General features: G+C 40.7%; 1 protein-coding gene across 4 annotated transcripts in view; it reads left to right on the plus strand.

Moving 5' to 3' along the window:
* The window catches only part of adam17b (ADAM metallopeptidase domain 17b), an 84008-nt gene that overhangs the window by 53445 nt on the left and 13026 nt on the right, over nt 1-17537 (plus strand). For all 4 annotated transcript variants that reach the window (XM_059981901.1, XM_059981903.1, XM_059981902.1 and 1 more), the window contains exons 11-15: nt 243-392; nt 2356-2555; nt 4061-4164; nt 5602-5736; nt 17044-17171. In XM_059981901.1, the coding sequence (XP_059837884.1) occupies nt 243-392; nt 2356-2555; nt 4061-4164; nt 5602-5736; nt 17044-17171 (717 nt within the window). The remainder of the gene's footprint in view (nt 1-242; nt 393-2355; nt 2556-4060; nt 4165-5601; nt 5737-17043; nt 17172-17537) is intronic.

Consider the following 17537-nt stretch of genomic DNA (forward strand, 5'->3'; position numbering starts at 1 on the left):
AGGTCACTTAGCCTACAGAGTCTGTGCTAGCTCTTTATGAATAATGTATATATAGAAAACTGAAATGTACAAAATTTTTAAAATAAATCATTTGGTCTAGATAGACTTTAAAAAAGGATAATGAGTTTTGTAATAAGTGAAAATATGTACAAACTACAGGTCTTTGCTGAAACTGCTGATATGTACAACTCGTAAACAGCTGTATAACCAAAGAATTGTCTTGATTTTATTTACAAAAACAGGAAGCAGATCTTGTCACTGCTCATGAATTAGGCCATAATTTTGGAGCAGAGCATGACCCAGATAGTCATGAGTGTGCTCCCACTGATGATGATGGTGGAAAGTATGTCATGTATCCTATCGCAGTGAGTGGTGACCAGGAAAATAATAAGGTACAACATAATACACTGTATAGTGCTTTTGGCATTGTCTTCCCTGCTTACAGATGGAAGACATTAAACCAGCCTGTTAGATTATCAATTTTGTTTTCACTGTACTCCATTAACTCCCTAAAGTGGGACATTGAATTGTGTATCTGAATTCTAAATTTGAATCCGATCTGTATTGATAGCTTGGATTCAACATAAGTTTTGTTATCCTTGTATGATTTCTTGTAGATGTGACTATGTTGTTCAGAGTTTTCAGTATTTCAGTAGATACAAATATCTGTAACTCTGGAACATGTGGAAAGATAGATCTGTGAGCACTGACACCAAGAGACGCCTCCTCAAGAGTCTCGTCTGGCCAGTAACCCTATTTGGCTGTGAAACATGGGACCCTAAAAGCAGCTGATGAAAAGAAGTTGACAGCATTTGAGATGTGGACATACAGATAGATCCTCAGGGTATCAATAATTGAAAGGAGATCCAACAATTTCATCCTAGAAAAGACTGATATGAAACCAATACTTCTGGAAGCTGTTATCCAAAGGAAACTTTGTTATTTTGGACATATCTCAAGAACTGATGACACACTGGAACACACTGTGCTTGAAGGCAGAGTAGAAGGAAGCTGTTCCCGAGGCAGACAGAGGACAGCCTGGATCGACAACTTCAAGAAGTGGGCCAACCTCATGGCCAGAGATGCAAGAGGTTTGACTGCCGACAGATTGCAGTGGAAGAAAGTGGTCTCCGAGGCGCTGGCAGAGTATGGCACATGACGATGATGACTAGTATCTGTTAGGAGGCCACAGTGTTAGCTTTTGTGGGAATTTTATATCTCAGTACAGGGGTAACAAGTTTTTCTGTTGCAGTTCATTCATTTGCTGAGAAGATAAATTGAAAAGAAATTTACTTTGTGCATGAGTCCAATTTATGCTGCCAAGAAGGTTTTAGTAAATCCCCAAAATGTTGAAATGATAAAGCGCATCGGAGGGGAGTTTCTATTTTTGATTATTTTCTGACCATTTCTGCTCAAAGTGCAAAAGTGTCAATATTTGATGAAGGACAGATACTGGTTTATCATAATACCCTTTGGGGTCTAATAGCCTACTGGTTGCTCACTGGCTCCATTTTACAAAGCTAGCTGTATTTCAGATAGTGGTGCAATGTAATTGGGAGGCCATGAAACTAAATAACAAGTGCTCATTAATCTGGAAGCAACCTACTGAAGAAGTGGAAATGACAATTCAAACCTCTAGCTCTCTCTAGCTCCCTCCTGAATAATAAAAAAAACTTCCTATGATCTAAAATTTTAATTTTGCCAGCCTGTGACGTTTAGGGGAAGACAGTTATATATTATTGTAGCAGATACCAGTGTATGTTATTTCAGATTCATCACAAATTTAAATTGACATGCAGGAGGATTGTAATCAGGTTTTGCCAGGTTTCCTGTCTGTTTTGTTCCCTGACTGATCTGTAGTGACTGTATCTGTGTTGAGGTTGTATTTGGGTCTTGAGCAACAATGTGTTGTGTCACAACAGCAGTGACACTACAGCACTTTTATATTAAGACAAAATACATCCAAGTTTCCATTGTGCTGCAGTATGCAAAAGACATTTAACATTGGTTTTACAGGTCTTTCATTCTTAAATGTACATTGTTGGACATGTGTTAATTTTGATCTAGGTTTTGTGTTTAGAAATGTAGCAAAAATTTAAGGCAAGTACATTATCTATGCTGCAGTTCAGTTTAATGTACCATATAGTAGCAGGTGCAGTGCATAGCTAAAATAAAAATGTTAATTTTGGAAACACTCAGAATGCCCGGCAGAGTTAATGTTTCGGGTTAACTACTTTTCGTCACCAATGTTTAGATCACTACATCTTGCATGGATTTTGTTAAAATGAGTTGCTTTTTGAAATCTACAGTAGGTTGTAAACTTATGTAACTCATGCAATGTGTATGATTCTTTAGCTATTCTCCAACTGCAGCAAGCGATCAATTTATCAGACTCTAATTAATAAAGCATCCAAGTGCTTTCAAAAAAGGAACAATAAAGTATGTGGCAATTCGCGTGTAGATGAAGGAGAGGAATGTGACCCTGGGCTTTTACATCTCCATGAAGACAAATGTTGTACTGATCAATGCAAACTTAAGAAAGATAAAAAATGCAGGTAAAATAAATGACAGACCTTTAACATTTTACTTTAACTATCTTACTTTCAACTGGAATGTGAAACTCTGTTTCGTTTTGACTTCTCTTAACCCAGAGGACCTTCTGCTAAGATAACCTAAATTAATTTTGATTCGTTATATTGTTTGCTAGTTGCTTTTGCATTTTGTTTTGTTCCAAGATGCTGTCCTGAATACACTTCATGAATTTGCACTCAAGTGTACCATTGCCAGTTTTGTTTAGCCATTGTTTGAATGTTAATATCACCTTAATGTTCCTTTTCATTACTTCTGTAATTATATTCTGTTCTAAACTGTACCAACTGGTAGAGTCATACAGCATGGAAGTAAGCCCTTTGGCCAACTCATCCAAGCTGACCATATTTCCCAACGAGCTTGTCCCACATGTATGCATTTAGTCCATAGCCATCTAAACCTCTTCGATCCATGTACTTGTATAGATGACTTTTAATGAATAAAGTCCTAGCCTGTCCATCTCTCCCTATTATTCAGGCCCTTGAGTCCTGGCAACATTCTTGTAAATCTTCAATGCACTCGTCCCAGCTTAATGACATCTTTCTTATAGCAGGATAACCAAAACTGAGCACAATGTGTGGCCTCTTCATTGTTTGTACAATTGCAAGCTTACACCCCAACCCTATGCTCAATGCCCTGACTGATGAAAAACAGTGTATAAACCATCTTCTTCACCAACCTGCCAACCCGTGATGCCACTTTCAGAGAACCATGTACTTGTACTCCAAGGACCCTTTGTTGTTCAACACTCCCAAGGGCTCTGTCTTTCATGTGAATATCCTGCCCTAGTTTGGCTTCCCAAAATGCAACACTTCACACTTTTATCTGAATTGAATGACATTCCTTGGCCCACTTACCTAATTGATCAAGGTTCCCCTATAATTTTTGATAACCACCTTTGCTATCCATGATACCACCTACTTACTAACCATGGTTTGCATATTTTCATCCCAATAGTTTATATAAGTTATGAACAAATGTGCATCCAGCATGGATTCCTGAAGCACACCACTAAGTACAGGTCGCCAGTCCGAGAAAGAACCTTCCACCATTACCAGCTGCTTCCTACCATCAAGCATGGCTAGCTCTCCCTGGATCATATATGATCTAACTTTCCAGGCTAGCTTTCCATGCACAATCTATATAAAGCACGATTCTTGCTAAAGTCTACATAGAATTTATGGGAAGTTCATAGATGGCTTTTATGTTTTAGAACAGAAGTAAATATATTCTTCTGATTAATTATTTGGTATTATTATCTGGTATTAAACTGTTAAGTCCTCTATTGGTGTAAATACACAGAAAGGGAAAAAAAACTACATTGTGAATTCACAGTACTTTATAAATACTAAAATAGATTCTAACAACAATATACTTAAATATGCATTTTTGCAATTGATCATTCTTTGATTTCTATGTAGTTGTCTGGAGATGGAACTCTTTAAAAAAATTATTATTATTATTTCCAAAGTGACAAGAACAGCCCATGTTGCAGGGATTGCCAATTTGAAAAAGCTGGGAAGAAATGCCAGGAAGCAATCAATGCAACATGCAAAGGGGAATCTACTTGTACAGGTGAGTGGTAGCCAAAATCTGTGTGCATTAAATTTAACCAGGTGTACCTTCTGAAAGATTTTATAGGTATTCAGAAGCCATCTCAACCCTTAGCAGTCATTAGCTAGCTGAAAGGACACAAGAAAATGAAACAAAGGTGTAACATGAATCATGGAAGCCATTTCATCCCTTAGCGGCCTTCATCAGAGCTGTAGGGACACATGAATGAAAGCTGCATTGTAATCTTCGTTTTAGAATGAGGAATTGCAGCTGCTTTTTCGTTGCTGAAGTGGAGTGACTATTAGCTCCTGTACCTCCAATACATCAACATTGCAAAATGCCTATCAGTTCAGACCATGGCTGCTCACTACATATCCATACAAAAACAATGTAGTGCTGCTTACCTTTTGGCATCCTTTCATCAATGACTGTATATGAAGGAGTTATTAAGAGCTGTTGAAAGGGCTGTGGCTCATGGGCAAATCCTATTTTAGAATAATTTAGCATGACTGATTTCATGTATTGGTACTGAGAATGATTTACTATAAACTAATTCTGGAGTTGGATTTATGCATAACTATATAATGTGATGTATGTGCCTGATAAGCCCCGTATATTATTTTCCAAGGATGTTGTTCAGTGGGATTCTCAATGCCGCTGTTGTAGTTCGTAGGAAATAAAATTCAGCACCTTGCACAAAAGGTCACAGAAGTTTTGACTCCCATTGGAACAAATTAATATTTAATAATGGTAAATTACTTGTGATATTGTTGCAACGTTCCTATGACTTCCAACATATTTACTGCCTGGAAGTAGCTGACATGATAGGAAATGAAGGCAAAATGCACATGTCCTTATGTGAATATCAGTGTAGCACATGCTTTTGAGGTGGAAGCCCCCTGAAGGAGAGAAATTGAGCATATTTCCACTTGGAAGAGACCACTGCCTCTTTTGATATGATGTGCTACACTGGCACTTCCAATTTGTGAATTTAATGAAGGGTCTCTGCTCAAAATGTCAGCTGTTCTCTTTCCAGTGGATGCTGCCTGTCCTGCTGAGTTCCTCCAGCATTTTGTGTGTGAAACATTGTCAAGAAGTTCAGTTGTTGTTCAGTCCAAACATCAGAATGGGGGAAGAAATGTAATCTAAGTGACTGACTGTGGAATGAATGTTGGTACCAGATGGGGCGGTTTGAGAATCTCAGAAACTGCTGATCCTTTGTATTTTTACACACAAGCATCTATGAACACACAAGTTGAAGCTTGAAGAGGATGGGCTACTGCAGAGAATTCCACGAACATATACTCTGTAGCTTATTTATCAGGTTCAAGGGATACCTAATAAAGTAGTCACTGAGTGTATACTGTAGCCAGAAAAACAATTCAGTTGTGTTTTCTTAAAACTGGACATTCATTCCCTAATACAAGATTTTAAACTAATGGCATTTCTTATTGTTAGGGACTGACCAGTTCTGTCCTGCTCCTGGAAACGCAGCAGACCAGACAATCTGTGTGGACATGGGAAAGTGCAAAAATGGAGAATGCATTCCTTTCTGTGAGGCAGAGCACAGCCTCAAATCGTGTGCTTGCAATGGTGAGTGAAAAGATTTATTGAGATTTCTTGGTTGTGTTTGGCCTTATTTAAAGAAGGACTGGTCTTACTACCAAAGTTTGTTCTTTGATCAAATATAGACATGGTAAAGATAGATAGGTACCTTATTGATCCCAAAGGAAATTACAGTGTCACAGTAGCATTACTAGTGCATAAATATTGGAAGTAGAATGAATAAAATATGTCCAGCAGGAGGGGGTCATCACTTCCCCGGCTTATAGGTTGACTCATTATAGAGCCTAATGGCTGAGGGTAAGAATGACCTCATATAATGCTCTTTGGAGCAGCACAGTTGTCTTAGTCTATTACTGGAAGTGTTCCTCTGTTCAGCCAAGTTGGCATGCAGAGGGTGTGAAAAATTGTCCAAAACTGCCAGGATTTTCCATAGGGTCCTTTATTCTACCACAGCCTCCAATGTGTCCAGTTTGACTTAGAGGCAGCCTTTCTAATCAGCTTATTGAGCCTGTTGGCATCACCCATGTTGATTCCATTTCCCCAGCACACCACCACATAGACGATTATACTGGCAACAACAGACTTGTAGAGAAAATCTATAGATGCTGGAAATTCAAAACAATACACACATAATACTGAGGAACTCAGTAGGTCAGGCAGCATCTACAGAAACAAACAGTCTGAATTTTGGGCTGAGACCCTTCTTCAGGACTCCTCTTCTTGAGGGTGATGCTTTTTGCAGTGGGGAGAACAGTGGGGGTGGGGGAATGGCTTAGAGGTTGTAGCTAGAGCCGGTGACAGATATCATGGGTGACTTAAGTGCACAGCGGGGAAGAAGGTACATGTATAGGAGAGGTTTACTGGGATAAAGGTGAAATGCAGGCAAGTCAGACTAGCCTAGATGGGCATCTTGGTTAACCAAGGGATTTGTTTCCCTGCTATATGACGCTAGAATAAAAAACAATAGTGATAAAATGAAGGGGTAGACATCTCCATTGTCACATGATATATTACCTCCATGGTGCCAAGGTCAAGGATGTCACTGGTTGCTGAGCATCATGAAACTGGAGGGCAAGCAGGTTACAGAATGGTGCTAGTGATTATAGGTCTGATGATTATACGTAGGATGGTCTATTGTGGGAAAAATTGAAAAAGTTAAAGAGAGGATAAAAAACAAAAACTCGAACAAGAGCAAACACTTAAGTAACACCAGGGCCATGTACTTGTGGATACAGAAACAGTAAGATAGAAAGTGTGGAACAGATAGTGTCATGGACTGGGACAAGTTGGACGAATAAGCAAAGACTACAGCATAGTGTTATGCACTCTGGTAGGAGTAATAGACTACTTTCTCAATGGGGAGAGAATTCAGAAATCAGCTGCAGGGGTACTTGAGATTCATAGTTTAGGATTTCTTTGAGGTTAACTTGTACGCTGAATTGGTAGTAAAGAAGGCAAATGCAATGCTAGCATTCATTTCAGGAGCAAAGGTACACTGCCGAAGCTTCTGTAAGGTACCAGTTGGATTCATTTGTAATATTGTGAGCAATTTTGAACTCCATGTCTAAGGATAGATATGCTGGCACCGTGGAGGGTCCAGAGGATGTTGACGAGAATAATTTCAGGAATGAAAGGCTTAATATATGAGAAGCTTTTCATGTCTCTGGGTCTGTACTTAGCATTTCAGAAGGATGACAGTAGACAATAGGTGCAGAAGTAGACCATTCGGCCCCTCGAGTCTGCACCGCCATTCTGAGATCATGGCTGATCATTCACTATCAATACCCAGTCCCTGCCTTGTTCCCATATCCCTTGATTCCCCTATCCATCAGATATCTATCTAGCTCCTTCTTGAAAGCATCCAGAGAATTGGCCTCCACCGTCTTCCGAGGCAGTGCATTCCACACCTCCACAACTCTCTGGGAGAAGAAGTTTTTCCTCAACTCTGTTTTAAATAACTGACCTCTTATTCTCAATCCATGCCCTCTGGTACTGGACTCTCCCAACATCTGGAACATATTTCCCGCCTCAATCCTATCAAATCCTTTAATTATCTTAAACATTTCAATCAGATCCCCTCTCAAGCTCCTCAATTCCAGTGTGTACAAGCCCAATCTCTCCAATCTCTCTGCGTAAGACAGCCCTGCCATCCCAGGAATCAACCTAGTGAATCTACACTGCACTTCCTCAATTGCCAGAATGTCCTTCTTTAAACCTGGAGACCAAAACTGTACACAATATTCCAGGTGTGGTCTTACCAGGGCCCTGTACAAATGCAAAAGGACATCCTTGCTCTTGTACTCAATTCCCCTTGTAATAAAGGCCAACGTTCCATTTGCCCTCTTCACTGCCTGTTGCACTTGCTCATTCACCTTCATTGACTGATGAACTAGGACTCCTAGGTCTCTTTGCATTTCTCCCTTACCTAACTCTACACCATTCAGACAATACTCTGCCCTCTTGTTCCTGCTTCCAAAGTGGATAACTTCACATTTATTCACATTGAATGACATCTGCCAAGTATCTGCCCACTCACCCAGCATATCCAAGTCACCCTGTATTCTCCTAACATCCTCTTCGCATGTCACACTGCCACCCAGTTTAGTATTGTCAGCAAACTTGCTGATATAGTTTTCAATGCCCTCATCTAAATCGTTGACATAAATCGTAAAGAGCTGTGGTCCCAATACAGAGCCCTGTGATACCCCACTAGTCACCTCCAGTCAGTCCGAGAAACACCCATTCACTGCTACCCTTTGCTTTCTATCTGCCAACCAGTTTTCTATCCATGTTGAAACCCTGCCCCCAATGCCATGAGCTCTGATTTTACTCACCAATCTCCTATGTGGCACCTTATCGAATGCCTTCTGAAAATCTAGGTACACTACATCCACTGGCTTACCCTCGTCTAAGATCCTTGTTACGCCCTCAAAAAACTCCAACAGATTAGTCAAGCATGATTTGCCCTTGGTAAATCCATGCTGGCTCGGCCTAATCCTATTACTGCAATCAAGATATGCCACTATTTCGTCCTTAATAATGGACTCAAGCATCTTCCCCACGACTGACGTTAGGCTAACAGGGCGATAGTTCTCCGTTTTCTCCTTCCCTCTCTTCTTGAAAAGTGGGATAACATTAATCACTCTCCAATCTTCAGGAACTGATCCTGAATCTAAGGAACATTGGAAAATGATTACCAATGCATTCGCAATTTCCTGAGCCACTTCTTTTAGAACCCTCGGATGCAGACCATCTGGACCTGGGGATTTATTAGCCTTCAGTCCTATCAGTCTACTCATCACAGTTTCTTTCCTAATGTCAATCTGTTTCAATTCCTCTGATATCTTATGACCCTGGCCCATCCATACATCTGGGAGATTGCTTGTGTCCTCCCTGGTGAAGACAGATCTAAAGTACGCATTAAATTCTGTTCCCATTTCCCTGTTTCCCATAACAATTTCTCCCAATTCATTCTTCAAGGGACCAACATTGTTCTTAACTATCTTCTTTCTCTTCACATAGCTAAAAAAGCTTTTGCTATCCCCTTTTATATTCCTGGCTAGACTGAGCTCATACCTGATTTTTTCTCTCCGTATTGCTTTTTTAGTTAAGATCTGCTGTTCCTTAAAACTTTCCCAATCATCTGTATTCCCACTCATCTTAGCCCTGTCATACTTCTTTTTCTTTAATGCTATACAATCTCTGACTTCCTTTGTCAACCACTGTGGCCCCTTCCCCCTCTTTGAATCCTTCCTTCTCATTGGAATGAACTGCTTTTGCATCTTTTGTATTATCCCCAAGAATATCTGCCACTGCTGATCCACTGTCTTTCCTGCCAGGGCATCCGCCCATTTAACTTTGGCCAGCTCTTCCCTCATGGTTCCGTAGTCTCCTTTATTTAATTGCAACACTGACACCTCTGATCTGCCCTTATCCCTCTCAAATTGTAGATAAAAACTTATCATGTTTTGATCACTACTTCCTAATGGCTCCGTTACTTAAAGATCACTTATCAATTCCTGTTCATTACACATCACCAAGTCCAAAATAGCCTCGTTCCTGGTTGGCTTAAGCACAAGCTGTTCCAAAAATACATCCCTTTGACACTCCACAAACTCCCTATCCTGGGGTCCAGCACCTACCTGATTCTCCCAGTTCACCTGCATGTTCCCATAACGACTGCATTACCTTTAGCACAAGCCAATGTTAACTCCCTAATCAACTTGTACCCAATATCCATGCTACTGTTTGGGGGCCTGTACACAACACCCATTAGGGTCTTTTTACCCTTACTGTTCCTCAGCGCAATCCACACACTCTACTTCCCCTGTTCCTAAGTCACCCCTTGCTAAGGACTGAATCTCATTCCTCACCAACAGGGCCACCCCACCCCCTCTTCCCATATTTCTGTCTCTACTTTAGCACGTATACCCTGGTACACTCAATTCCCAGGCCTGATCCTCTTGCAGCCATGTCTCTGTTATCCCAACAATATCATAGTTCCCCGTTTTCATCTGCGCTTCAAGCTCATCTGTCTTATTTCTGACACTACGCGCATTCAAGTATAGAATTCTTAGCCCATTCCTCCTCTCTTTGCTTAAAACACTGTCTATTGTACCTAACCCAGCTCCTTGAACTTCCATCGGGCTATTTGCACCTTGAATTTTGATGACCTTCTCAAGATCACCCAAACCTTCTACACATTTAACCCCATGCTCCTTCTGACCAACCCTCTGTACATGCAACTTTTCCAACACATGTTCTGTCTCACCTTTCTCTTTTACACAATTAATATTTGGGAAACGTGTATGCTCCACCTGTCCCTTATCCTTCATCATATCATCTTCTCTCGTATTCTGGATCCCTGCCCCCTGCACATCTAGTTTAAACCCCCCCGAGCAGCACTGGCAAACATTCCTGCAAGAATGTTAGTACCCCTCCAGTTCAGATGCAGACCGTCCCTTCAAAGAGATCCCAACGTCCCTGGAACAAAGACCAATTATCCAAAAACCTGAACCCTTCCTTCCTGCACCATGCTCTCAGCCTCGTATTAATGTGCATAATCATTCTATTCTTCGCCTCACTCGCACGTGGCACAGGTAGCAATCCCGAGATTGTCACCCTGGAGGTCCTGCCTTTCAGCTTCACTCCTAACTCCCTGAACTCTCTAAGCAGGACTCCCTCACTCACCTTACCTACATCGTTGGTCCCTACATGGACCACTACATCTGGGTTCATGCCCTCGTTCTCAAGAATAGCCTGCACCCGATCTGAGATGTCCAGGACCCTGGCACCAGGGAGGCAACATACCATCCGAGACTCCCGACCTGCCCCACAAAATCTCCTATCTGCCCCCCTGACTATAGAATCCCCTAAAACTATCGCTCTCTTCTCTTCCCTCCTCCCCTTCCTAGTTGAGGGTTCAACCTCTGTGCCAGAGGCAGGACCACTACAACTCATTCCTGGTAGGTCATTCCATCAACAGTATCCAGTACGGTATACTTATTGTTAATGGGAATGGTGGCAGGGGTGCTCTGCTCTCTCTGCCTGCTCCCCCTGCCTCTCTGGACCGTCACCCATCTGCCTACTTCTTGGATTTTTGGTGTGACTACCTCCTGATAACTCCTATCTATCTCTGCCTCTGCCTCCCGAATGATCCGTAGTTCATCCAGTTCCCGCTCCAACTCCCTAACTCGGGCTGATAGGAGCTGCAGCTGGACGCACCTTTTGCAGGTGTGGTCATCAGGGACAACTGTGTTGACCCTGACTTCCCACATACTGCATACGGAGCACACCACTGCTCTGACTGTCTCCCCCATACCTGAACTGGATTGATAGAATAAGTCTAAAAAGCACCTAGCGACCTTACCTTCTTCCCCTCAGTGAGCAATCACACAAGCTTACCGAAGTCCTCTTACGCCGAAGCCCACTTAGCCAAAGCCCAGGACTCTGCTTCCACAGACTCCGCTGCCTGCTCTGAAAAGAAGTCCTGCCTTTTAAAGTGCGCGCTCGACGCGAGAGGGATGAGAGGGAATCTCATTGATACATGCTGGATACTGAAAGGCTTGGACAGATTGGGTGCAGGGGACAGGTTTCCATTATTAGGAGAGTCTAGAATCTAAGGGCACAGCTTCAAAATAAAATTATGTCTCTTTAAATGAGGAAGGGTATCTTTAGACAGAGATTGATGAATTTCTGGAATTTGTTGCTACAGAGGGCTGTGGAAGCCAAGTTATTAGAATGTAGAATATTACGACACAGTGCAGGCCCTTCACCCTACAATGTTGTACTAACCTTTCAACCTACTGTAAGATCAATCCAAACCTTTCCTCCTACATAACCCTCCCATTTTTCTGTCATCCATGTGCCTATCTTAAGAATTTTTAAAATGCTCCCAATATTTCTGCTTCTACCACCGCCCCTGACAGGGCATCCCACCGACCCACTAATCTCTGTGTAAAGAACTTGCCTCTGACGTTCTTCCTCTACTTTCCTCTAATCACCATAAAATAATGCTCCCTTGTATTAACCATTTGCATCCTGAGGAAACAAAAATCTCTGCATCTATGTCCCTTATCATCTTGAACACCTCTGTCAAGTCACTTCTCATTCTTTTTCACTCCGAAGAGAAAATCCCTAGCTCACTCAACCTGTTTTCATAAGAGATGACCAGAACTAAGCACAATTTTCCAAGTCTGGTCTAATCAGAGTTTTATAGAGCTACAGAATTATTTTGTGGCTCTTGAACTCAATTCCCCAACTAATGAATGGCAATTCACCAAATACCTTCTCAACAACCCTATCAACTAGCACAGCAGCTCTGAGGGATCTGTAGAGGCGCACTGCTAAGAATCCTCCCATTAACCCTTTATTAAATTCCCATTCAAATTCGACCTTCCAAAATGAATCACATCACACTTTTCCACATTGAACCCCATCTGCCACTTCCAAGACCAGTTCTGCATCCTCTCAATGTTTTGTTGCAACCTACAACAACCCTCCATGTTATCCACAACTCCACCAACCCACATTTCCACTTCCTTTTCCAAGTCATTTATAAAAATCACAAAGAACAGGGGCCCCAGACAGATCCCTGTAGAACACCACTGGTCACCGACTCCAAACATGATGCTCTCTATCTACTACTACCCTCTGTTTTCTAAGGGCAAGTGAATTCTGTATCCTCCTAGCCAATTCCTGGATCCATACCTTCTTTACAACTTTCTGAATGAGCCTCTCACAGGGAACTTTAACAAGTCTATCCATACTATCTTTTGGCCTTAACAGTCACTGACTGCAGATTCCGATTCCAATGTTTCAGAGGTAAACCTGAATGTCTTCCTTAGATTTACTGTTGAAACACTGCAATCAGTATCTGTAAGGTTGTGACTGCTAAGGCCAAAAGATAGTATGGGTAGATTTGACAACCAGTCACAAAGCTTCTGTAACACACACAAAATGCTGGTGGAACGCAGCAGGCCAGGCAGCATCTATAGGAAGAAGTACAGTTGACATTTCAGGCTAAGACCCTTCATCAGGACTAACTGAAAGAAGAAAAGTAAGAAGCTTCTGTAGTTAGTTAACCTTATTTAGTTAGTGCCTTACTAAAATCTATATACACCACATCCACTGCTCTACCTTTATTTATATGCTTTGTCACATCCTCCAAGAATTCAATCAGGCTTGTAAGGCATGACTTGTCCCTCACAAAGCCATGCTGACTATCCCTAATCTTCTCCAAATACTTATAAATCCTATCTCTAAGAAAACTCTCCTGTAATTTGCCCACCACTGAAGTGAGACTCACTGGTCTATAATTCCCAGAGTTATGCCTTCTCCCTTTCTTGAACAAAGGAATAACATTTGCCTCCCTCCAGTCATCTGATATGACTCCTGTGGCCAGTGAGGATGCAAAGATCATTGCCAAGGGTGTAGCAATGTCTGCTTTCATTTCCCGTACTAACCTGGAGTGTACCCCATCTGGCCCTGGGGACTTGTCTAACCTAATGTTTTTTCCATTAGTTCTAGCACATCCTCTTTCTTACCATCATTATGTTCTAGCATATCAGCCTGTTTTATGGGGCCTTTGGTGTATTTGGGTGTTTTATGCTGTTTAAGGCAGATATTGATAGGTTCTTAATTGGTAGGGGTGTTGAGGTTTAACAAAAGAAGACCCAATGGGTGGAAAGACCTAATTCTACTCCTGCATATGTCTTGTGGTCTAACTCAATGGAAATGGGGTTAATATCCACTTCAAGCAATCAGGGTTGCTGGTATCATTGTGATGTCTAAACCAGTTTGGCAGCAAGTGGAAATCTGAGAATAGAATTAAAAACAAGACAAGTGAAAATGGAAATCGAATATAGCACTTCAGGTGAGAGATTTAGGAAAATGATGATAAGGGAAATGGCAATGAAGGGATTACAAAAAACAGTTTATCAGGAAATAGAAGAGTGTTCAAACTTTAGAGTACACTTACCAGTCAGAGTTAAGAAAATAATAAGATAAAATCAAGGGTTCTTTATTTGAATGTTTGTAACATTCATAACAGAAGAGGTGAGTTGATGGCATACCGGGAAATACAATACAGGTAATTAAAGGAAGGTGAGTTTCAATGAAGTGAGAGTGGCCTGGCTACATTAATTGGAACAAACATTTCCAGGGAAAATTGTAACAGAACAATGGGCTGCCTTTAAGGAAGAGATGGTTTAGATGTGGTTAAAGTATATTTCCATGAAGTCAGAGGTGGAACAAATAAACCAAAAACTCCTACAGTGACAAAAAGAAATGTAAAGGAAGATGAGCAGTCTTTTTTTTCGCTTTTGCGAAGCATTAGCTTGTAAAATAGATTGAGGCCGATTACAAAAGAATTGGATGGTGTGTGCAAACTAGAATAACAGAAGCAAAGAGAGTACAGGTGTTCCCCCCTCCCACCTTTACAAAGGTAGAGCGTTCCTATGAAACCTTTCTTAAGCCGAAATAGCGTAAAGCGAAGAACCAATAATTTATATGGGAAAATTTTTTGTAAAAATGAAAATCCTTTGTAATGCGAAAACAGGTTACTAAAGTAGGTCTTTTGTAAAAGCAAAGTGGTGTAAAGCTAACATTCGTAAAGTGGGGGATACCTGTATCAGATTCAGATTCATCTATTTATAGACGTACATTGAAACATCCAGTGAAATGCATCCTTTGCATTAACAACCAACACAACCTAAGGATGTGCTGTCGCCACACATTTTGAAACCAACATAGCATGTCCACAACATTCAGCAGAACAGCAACAAAACAAAACAACAGCAGCAAAACAAGCCCCAAAACCATTCCTATGAACCCTAAAAAGCAACTGAGTCTGAGCCATGACATTGGGAGAGATCATAGCTTGGCATCATCTTAGAGCATTTGAGAAGATTAGTTGCCAACAAATAGGAATGCAAAAATATTTGATTGGCATATAACTAGTATATTGAGGAATAGGGGTCCTTAAGAACTACAATAGGAACTTGCAGATGGGTGCAGAGGAAGTGTTAAGGCATTAAATTGGAACTTCGTATCTTTCTTCAGAAAAGCGTGGGAGGGAAGGAGGAGGTAGTTGAGAAATTAGATACAGTAGCATTAATGTTCTAGCAGAAGATGTGGACTACTGGAATGGATCCCGAGAATTTTGAGGGAAATTGAGAGGCAGTTGTGGGGATACTGTCCATAATTTTTTGATGCTCTTTAGATACCAAGGGATGGAAGACTGAAGTATGGTAAATGTTAGTCATTTATTTTAATAAATGAATACGAGTAAACCCAGCCACTACAGGGTAATATTTTAAACTTAGTCATAGAAAAGCTTTCATAAACATTGATTCAGGATAGGATTGATACGTTACCTGGAGTAGAATGATCAGCTCAAACTTTTCAAGAACAATTTGATAGAATTTTTGAAGGAGGTAGCATTTGCATTGAGTTGCAACCATTCTATGATTCTACAATTATATAAGTAGCAGATATATGTGGATGTATGTGATATTCACAGCTGCAGGAATCTAGAATAACCCTGGAATAGCTTTGAAGCATACAGTATAATTGGTTGACAGAATAATTGGGTATATTTGAGGAGACAGCTTATGGGGGATATAGCTATGATGAATGCATACAGGCTTTTCCCACTCAGGTCAGGTGAGACTGGGACTAGAAGCAACACACACAAAATGCTGGAGGAACTCAGCAGGCCAAGCAACATCTATGGAAAAGAGCACAGTCGATGTTTTGGGCCGAAACCCTTTGGCAGGACTGGGGAAAAAGAAAGCTGAGGAGTAGATTTAAAAGGTGGGGGGAGGGGAGAGAGAAAAACACAAGGTGATAGGTGAAATTTGGAGGGGGAGAGATGAAGCGAAGAGCTAGGAAGTTGATTACTGAAAGAGACAGAAGGCAATGGAAGAAAGAAAAAGTGGGGTGGGAGGAGCACCAGAGGCCATACGTTTTGGGTAAAGGGTGAACTATTTAATGGGAATCTGAGGGCGAACTGCTTCACTCAGAGGTTGGTTTGAGTGTGGAATGAGCTGTCAATGGAAGTGGTTGATGCAGGTTCAATTGTAACGTTTAAGAAAAGATATGTGGCTGAGAGGGTGGCAGGCAGGCAGTGCTGTAGTGGGCTTGATTTGCAAAATGAGAGGGAGAGAATACATAAGTACTGTGTGTATGTGTGTGTGTGTGTTTTATAAGTACTATATGTGCAAAAATCTTAGGCACCCTAGCTATATATATGTGCCGAAGACTTTTGCATAGCAATGCATACAAAAATTATCATTCATATATATTATGTATTTATATATTAATATCCTTTGCAGTTCAGATTGTCAGAGTCTAGAGGGGCTGTTCCAGAATCTGTGTCTTAGCACAGAGGTCTTCTAGCCGTTGGGAGTCTTGCTACAGGGTACTGAGGGTTAGTGAGGTTGACCTTTTGCACTTGGCCCTGGTGACTTGTGTTTAGGACCACAAGTCATTGATCAGGTCCTAGGAAGTTCAGGCCCATTGGAAATATAGAACAATCTACATTGGAAACCTGTTGCAAAAAATAGGTTCAGAAGTTACCAGGCTATAGTTATGGAAGATTTTGTTGTCACTGCTTTATAAGAGAATTGTAAAGAGATTACTTAAGAATAATTTGAGGGTAGAGCTGAATTATTGATTTACTTTTAGAATTTTTTCTGTATAGCCAGTCTCATTTTAATACTGCATTAACTACATGGGATTATATTTTTATCCAGCTTCTATTAGTATTTTAGTATGTATATATTGCATCTGTGGATGCTAAAATGCTCTTTTGTTTGTTTTTATACTGTTTAGAAACGGACAATTCTTGCAAAGTTTGTTGTAGAAAAGATGGAATTTGTGAACCATATATAGATAAAAACAACCAGTTTTTGTATCTGCGGAAAGGAAAACCCTGCACTGTTGGATTCTGTGATGGATATGTAAGTAATAACTTTTAGAGCTGGGTTACTCTTAATTTTACTGAAAAATGTTCCCTTTCACAATTTTTTTCCTGTCTTTTCTACTCTTAGGTGGTTTTACTACCCTATCTGGTAACAGTCTTCAGTAAAACATTATAAAGATTTATTTTAATGTATTAATATGTAAAACATTATCATGAACAGCCTTGGAAGCATAGTCAGGAGGTACTCAGATATATTTTGTTGGATAATAGAATCATTACTTCCAGAGAGGAAGCGAAAGGGCACAGTCTGAGGGTTAATGAAAAAGTATGTTTGTTTCTTGAGTTAAATTTTGCTGTAGAACTACACTTGTTGGATTTCATTCCATATTTTCCAAACTGGATT

Source organism: Hypanus sabinus, chromosome 10 (assembly GCF_030144855.1).
Source record: "Hypanus sabinus isolate sHypSab1 chromosome 10, sHypSab1.hap1, whole genome shotgun sequence".
NCBI lineage: Eukaryota > Metazoa > Chordata > Chondrichthyes > Myliobatiformes > Dasyatidae > Hypanus > Hypanus sabinus.